The sequence below is a fragment of the Euphorbia lathyris genome, chromosome 4 (assembly GCF_963576675.1).
Source record: "Euphorbia lathyris chromosome 4, ddEupLath1.1, whole genome shotgun sequence".
In the NCBI taxonomy this organism is placed as follows: Eukaryota; Viridiplantae; Streptophyta; class Magnoliopsida; order Malpighiales; family Euphorbiaceae; genus Euphorbia; species Euphorbia lathyris.
The window spans coordinates 36,048,001-36,055,214 of record NC_088913.1 but is presented as its reverse complement, the minus strand read 5'-3'; the positions used below and the strand labels follow the sequence as shown (position 1 = coordinate 36,055,214).

Below are 7,214 nucleotides of genomic sequence, written 5' to 3'. Positions count from 1 at the left end.
ATTGGAGGGATGCTAAATCGAGACCGACGAATGTCTGTCAAGCATCAGATCGTGGGAGAGGGGTTGTTGCGGATAGATACTGGTCTAAACCAGCAGCATGGAAGTTTAAAGTGAATGTCGACGCGTCTATTGTGACTGGTTCGCCTTTTTTAGGCATCGGGGCTGTATTGCGGAATAGTGATGGCTCGTTTTGTGGTGCATTTGCAAGGAAGTTGCCGGGTTTTTTTTTCAGCCGAGGGATGGGGAAGCAGTGGGAATTAGAGAGGCCCTTAGTTGGATTAAAAGGAAAGGACTGGATAGGGTTGTGGTGGAGTCAGATTCGTTAAATGTGGTTAATCACATCTATGAGCCGAGTTTCATCTCTGCTTATGGTACTATCATTAACGATTGCAAGTGGTTTTTAAGTTACTTTGCTGATGTTAGAATCAGTTTTATTGGGCGTTCAGCGAATGTCGTTGCTCATGAGCTGGCTAGAGTAGCGCTTTCTTTATCTGATGCCATGGAATGGACGAACAGTCCACCTTCCGTTATTTGTAATGCTTTGTTTTCTGATTCGGTTTAATATATCTCAGTTGGTTTCAAAAAAAAAAAAAAAACGTTCAAATCCAGTTAAAAAAAAACATTCAAATTCAAACTTTATATTTAATTTCTCTAAAATAGGTAGATCACACATAAATCAAAGTTTTAATATATAGATTAAATTTAATAAAAAATATACATGTCACTAAACTCAATATAGTCTCTTGTAAAAAAAAAACACAGTCAGAATCAATTTCATCCATTAATTTTTTTTTTCTTTCATTTTCTCACGTCACTAGAAGCTATCAACATCAAACTAGTTATTTTTTATTATTATTTTAATCCACATGTAACAGTGCTGTTTATGTAGCCTTTTGGTGATTATTTTTTGGTTCGTAAATGTATCAACGGCTTTTATAGATGGTTTGCACTTTTATGGGTGGTATTGCTGGTCACAGACGAGAATCAAACCCTAGACCTTTGATTAAGGGAGGAGGAACCTTTACCACTCTAACACAATCCCATGGTTGCTTTTTGGTGATTATTGTTTATCAGAATTAAAGTGAAAATATTAAGTTTTATAAGATTAATATTTAAGCTTAGAGAACCGTCCATGTCAAGATTTCTTCAGAGATATGACTCCTCTAGTCGTCGCCAGTGACAGTGGAAGCATATCTGACGAGAATGCGTGGTCGGCTTCTGGAAATGCCACCGTCCACAACAATGTTGACTTACTCTGTCATCACTACTCAAGTGTTATTTACTCCCCAAAACTCTCTCTTCTTCCACAAATTTCCTGATGGATTGCAAATTAAATTCAGTGGGATGGGCTTTTTACAGCAAATTGAACTCTCGCCAAGAAACCCAGGCTTTTGCTATCCACAGCAAATGGAACAATGTTCTGAAATCTCTCAATCAGAAACTTCACTCCATTATCACAATTCCATCTATTCAACAGAGGTTAATTCGAATGGGGAAGGAGGTGGAGTTTCAGAAGATTCTTATCGATGGTATATCAATTCAAACTAAGCCAGAGCAAGTCCGATCTTTGCAATTTGTCGATGAAATCATCTCTTCGGTATTACTATGCTGCCACAGCCGATTACCTCCTACCCTGATAAACCAGAACGAGCTGTTATCAATTGCTCAAACTGAAAATAGCTCTTGTTTGATGCTGATTCGCCTGTTTTTCATTCCAGAACTTCTGATCTCGCTTTATATGTCACGGAAACAAGGGGAAAAAGTGTTTTCTGCTCTAATTGTTTTGCGTATTCTGAGGTTGAGCAGAATTGAATCTCAGTGGCGAAACGAAAATTCCTGTATGGTGTTTGAGTTTTGTCAACTGCTCAGAAAGATTTCTCACAACAACAATTCTCTGTATCTAACTTGCCGCAGTACTCTTGGATTATTACTGAGTAAAATGGATATCTCCAGTTGGTTGATGTATGGAGAAGAGACCGACCGATTTCATCTGATAACAGGGATTTCTCACATTGTTAGTGAGATTGAGAATAGTTTGGGAGAAGGTTTGGTTTCCAGTGTTGAATCACCATGGAATTCAGGGCCTTTTTTTGGTGATGTCTGTGATTTTAAGGCTTTCTTGCTTCCTTTGCATACTGTTATGAAGATGAGTCCAAGTTCTGATCCTATTCTGTATGTTCAAGTGTCTGATTTTCTTTATCTCACATTTTCGAAATTGTTGCAGAAGATGGATGAATGTCTGCTTAAAATGCAGGATTGCTTGTCTCTAAATAGAACAAGAGGAGATTTTAGAACTTGGTGTGGATGGTTTTATCATCTCGAAATTTTGAAGGAACTGCATAAAATCAGCGAACATTACAAGATGGCTGAAGAAAATTTTTGGATGTCTTTGCTACTTAAACAGAATTCGCTTTGTGAACTACTTGTTAAATATTGTAAGTCAAAACATGATGTTAAGTGGCTTCTTGAGCATAAGAATGAGTATGGTTGTGAATTTAGGAGGCAATTGGCGAGGCAGATGATTCCCGAGGGAAATGAAGATTTTCAAGTGGTTTTCGAAAAGGTAATTGGCAGATTTCGTAACACAGCCACATCAAGTTCTTGTGTTCAAGGCTCTTATCATGTGTTGCCTAATAATGATCCTTTTTCCCCGCCTTGTGTACACGAAGATGGTTCAGCAACACTTGAGTGCTTAAGTACACCTGATCTGATGAACAAGTGGTTTTTCTCTGTGTGCCAAGCTGTATTCAATCCACAAAATGGTCTTTTTATGGCATGTCCGGAGGATCCTCTGCGTTTATATCCTAATCCTAGTAAGCTTTTTGCTGAAATCATTGATTAAACTCAATTATGCATTTGTTAGAATTTGCAGATGCTACACTATTTACATTGATAAGTTTGGGTAACTGCAATTTAATTGAATGGCATGAAATATGAACGAACTGAAAAGGAGAAAATATGTCTATGTATAATGATTAAATTTGTCAGAAACATTTATGCTGTTATAAACCCAAGTATAGATGCATAAGATGCTTAATTATTAGCATAGAATAACTAACATTTTGTTCATAATCTGGAAAGAATCTAATGCTAATGATTCTCATACTTAATATTGTACTTTTCATTCTGTTGTGCGTGAATTGCGCACAGGGTTATTGGTTTAAATGTTCATATATTTCTAATATATGCAGCAACTAAGCTGGAGAATATGTGCCTTGAATACTTCAGCTTGGCTGGTAGGCTGATTGCTTTATCTCTGATATATAAAGTGCGAGTAGGTTTTGTCTTTGATCGTGTGTTTTTCTTACAATTGGCTGGAAAAGACATTTCATTAGATGATATACAAGATGCAGACCCATGCTTATATAGAAAATGCAAGGACATGCTAAAGATGAACTCCGAGTCCATTGATTCTGAAGCTTTGAAACTGACATTTATCGAAACTGATGAAGAGGACTGGCCTAGTGGAAAGAGCATTATTCTTAGTAACAAAACTAGAAAGGAATACATTGACCTTATAATTCAACAACGCTTCATTACATCGATCTCTAAACAAGTTGCTTATTTTGCTAAAGGTTTGAATGATGCATTTGATACCTTAAATATGCAGGAGTTCTTTTTCAGTTGTTTAGACCTCGAAGATTTTGATTCGATTCTGAATGGAATCGAAAGCAGCAAGTCTCGTTCTGAATCAGAAAAAGTTGCAAGCTTTAGATATTATGTAAGTGAAGTGACTTTCTTCCATGCTAATATATTCCTGCTATGTGCATTTTGCTGAATTATATCCATATTAAGGTTTCTGAAAAAAATGTTCGACAGAGTGACAGACGAAGACATGTTATTACGAAATGGGAGAAGGGTAGACTTATAGGACGCGGGGCATATGGATCAGTGTATGAAGGATATGCGGAAGGGGGTTTCTTTTTCGCTGTGAAGGAAGTTCAATTACTTAATCATGGAAATCAGGCTAAGCAGTGTGTATACCAAATTGAGCAGGAGATTGCATTATTAAGTCAATTCAATAATCCAAACATAGTTCGATATTATGGCACAAGCAAAGACGAATCGAAGCTCTATATCTTTCTAGAGCTTGTAAGCAATGGCTCTTTATCAGAAGTTTACAGCAAGTATCATCTTAAGGATTGTCAAGTGTCAGCATATACGAGGCAGATATTAGAAGGCCTGATGTACCTTCATAAGCACCGGATTATTCATAGGGACATTAAATGTGCAAACATATTGGTGAATGTAGGAGGAACTGTGAAACTTGCAGATTTCGGGTTGGCAAAAGTGACAGAGTTCAATAATCTGATAAAATCGTGTAAAGGGACTCCGTGCTGGATGGCTCCTGAGGTTGTTAACCCGAAAAGAAGAGGAGGGTATGGGCTTCCAGCTGATATATGGAGCCTTGGATGCACTGTTTTGGAAATGTTAACTCGGAAACGTCCTTACTTTTATCTGGAACCAGGGCAGGTGTTGTACAGAATCGGAAAAGGCGAGCCACCTTTGGTTCCTGATTCTTTATCAGGTTTGTCACAGGATTTTATCCTGCAATGCCTGCAGGTTAATCCTGATGATCGGCCTACTGCTGCTCAGCTCTTAGACCATCCGTTCGTAGAGTGTCACATTTGTTAATTAGGCATATGAATAGGAAATCATGTTGTATAGGTTCTGAATTATGCATTATGTAATTCCGCAAGATTAGGGCTGGTTCCGGTTCTGACATTTCGTGTGCCCATTAGAAAGTAAAGTGCTCCATTAATAAAACAAAAAATATAATATTTTTTGAATATTTTAGAATTTAATTATAAAACCTAAATTAAAAATAGTTCTTGCATTTTTTGGAGCAAAATCACTAATTAGACTCTTATATAATCAATATGTTCAAACAAATCATGTTCAATAGATAATAATGCTAATCTATTTAGTATCTTTAATTTTGAAAAACTCCTTTTTGCATATATGAGTAGCAACTGACTTATAGACATCAGATTAGGGATGACAACTTATAGCAGATATTCGACACTATACGATCTTAATGAAATTACTCGTATGCTGCATAAAAAGGTATGAGACGAGTATGAAATCAAAAAAATTTACTCGTGACAGGGTACGAGAATACCCCTCGGGATCCAGTTACCCGCCATATATTATCTGGCGGATCGCTTTCCGTGGATTAAGAATTATGAGACCAAATTGGCGGCTACTCATCAGCGACCCGCCTGTCCGCCCAGTGGATATTTGTCTGTGTACAGTTGTCATGTAGAAAGAGGGTTCCGGCTTCCTCTTCCTAAGATGATGGCGGACATCTTGGCATACTTTGGGATCACTGTTTGCCAGCTGCATCCGAATGGCTGGTTAGATCTAGCTCTGGATTGTTACTTGGCTTCGAACTTAGGGATAGTATGTAACCCTCGTGTCTTTCGGTCTCTTCACAAACCAACGAAGCGAAAGGCCAAATCTTTCCTCACTTTCGCTAAATTCAAAACTTATTCGCCCTTCTGCGGTAAGATGTCAAATGTCCATCTTTGGGACGAAAGATTTTTCTTTGTAAAGATAAGAGAGGGCGAATCTCTAGGTTTTCCGTCGGTTTGGAATGCCAAACCTTTGCATATGGCTGGAGACATGCGTATATTGACGGACAGTGACGAGGAAGTGGCGGATATCCTGAAAAGTATCAAGGCGGATGCCTGGACATACGCCGACGCCTTGGACTTTATGATGAATGACATTCCTTTGATCCGTCGGGAAGGGGACAAGATCTCTTACGTGAAGTTTACACAACTTGATGAAGGTAACTTTGTTTTTCCTTGAACCTTGATTATTTTATTGTTCCCTTGTCAGGGGTTTGTCTGAGGCCAGTCGCGCCCTTGTAGAGATTCGCAAGAAACAAAAGGAGGAAGAGGCTCGAAAGAAGGGGCAGGTTGCGGATCCCCGTAAGAGTGCTGAGAAACGACCTGCCGTCGATTTGGTTGATCCTCCTCTCCCAAAGAAGAAGAAGTCTGTGTCTAACAGTGGAGGGAAGCTACTGGCGGATGCCATGAGAGCCGAGAAACCAATGGCGAGACTTGAAGAGGTGCGTCTATTTTATTATTTTCTCTTCTTTTTACTTGGATCTTATTTTCTGTTTTTTAATGCTTGCATAGTTGGTGAAGCCGGGCCTAGGAGGTTACTGGTCCGCCAAATATGGTGACAAAGGATCTCTAAGGAATGAATCCGTCATCAATGATCTGGATGAGGCTCTTGGTCAACTAGGGGAGGTCCGGGAGAGCTAGAATAAGATCTCGGGATCAACCCATGTCCAGATGGGAAAAACAGAGCTTCTCACGGTAAGTTCCTTCTATCCTTTTTTGCGTTTTTTTGGATGAAAGAGTGATCTCCTTTAGGGAGAGTTTACTGTTATTCTTTTGCTTGAATTTGCTTTTGCCTTGATAGGTATACACCCGTATGCGTGCTATGGAAGCGAATCTCCTTCAAGGAGTGGCGGACAAGGCAACCATAGAAAGGTTGGAGAAGGAGGTCGCTGTTGCCAATGCGAACGCTGCTTCCGCTATTGCCCTAAATGAGAGTAAGGATGCTGAGATCCTTAGATTGAAGGAGAAGATAGATGCGGATGCTGAAGCGTATAAGGCTGCCCTACTCGACACGGAGATCCTGGCAGGGGAACGAGCTTACTATTATGGCGAGTGGATCATGGCGTATGTTCAACTTGCTCATCCTGAGATTGATTTTACAGATCCGGAGTACGTGGTTCCCGACGTGGAGGTTTGCCTTAAATATCGCAAAATTCCAAACGTTAAGGATTACATCCGTGATCACATTCGCAAAGTGATGAATGGATCCGCCGAAGAGAGTAAACCCCTTGTTGATCTTGAACCAGAGGATCTTGATGAAGTGTCTCAAAAGGCGGGTGACAAGAGTGAGGAGCCGATAACTGATTGTACCATTCCTCAGGAGGGTACTGTTTCTGTAGAGAAGGAAGCCCCACTAGAGGGCGCATCTAGTGTAAAAGATTCTAAGGAGGATACTCCTTTAGTTGTTTAGTTCTTTTGTAAAACTAAGTACAATTTTTAATCCTTGCTATAACCATTGACTTTACGCTTTATGTTTTTCAACAAGCAAATCTATAGGTTTTAGGATTGAGTTGAAGTAGGTGGCCAGCCATACCTCAGAGTGTGAGCCTTTGTGAAGGCTTGGAGCTTTTATTCCTTTAG

General features: G+C 39.4%; 1 protein-coding gene across 1 annotated transcript; it reads left to right on the top strand.

Moving 5' to 3' along the window:
• The first annotated feature begins 1,173 nt into the window (after positions 1–1,173).
• On the top strand, positions 1,174–4,947 carry LOC136225588 (E3 ubiquitin-protein ligase UPL5-like). The gene is made up of 3 exons (XM_066013668.1): positions 1,174–2,813; positions 3,192–3,721; positions 3,820–4,947. Exons 1-3 carry the CDS (start codon positions 1,319–1,321, stop codon positions 4,633–4,635), a joined length of 2,841 nt encoding a protein of 946 aa, XP_065869740.1. The 5' UTR covers positions 1,174–1,318; the 3' UTR covers positions 4,636–4,947.
• The last annotated feature ends 2,267 nt before the right edge of the window (positions 4,948–7,214 follow it).

What these genes read in the sequence shown, in the direction of transcription:
- LOC136225588 (XM_066013668.1), top strand. Translation starts at nt 1,319, where the DNA reads ATGGATTGCAAATTAAATTCAGTGGGATGGGCTTTTTACAGCAAATTG. An exon ending in GCGTTTATATCCTAATCCTA is followed by an intron (nt 2,814 to 3,191) that starts GTAAGCTTTTTG and finishes TAATATATGCAG; the next exon opens with CAACTAAGCTGGAGAATATG. An exon ending in TTGCAAGCTTTAGATATTAT is followed by an intron (nt 3,722 to 3,819) that starts GTAAGTGAAGTG and finishes AATGTTCGACAG; the next exon opens with AGTGACAGACGAAGACATGT.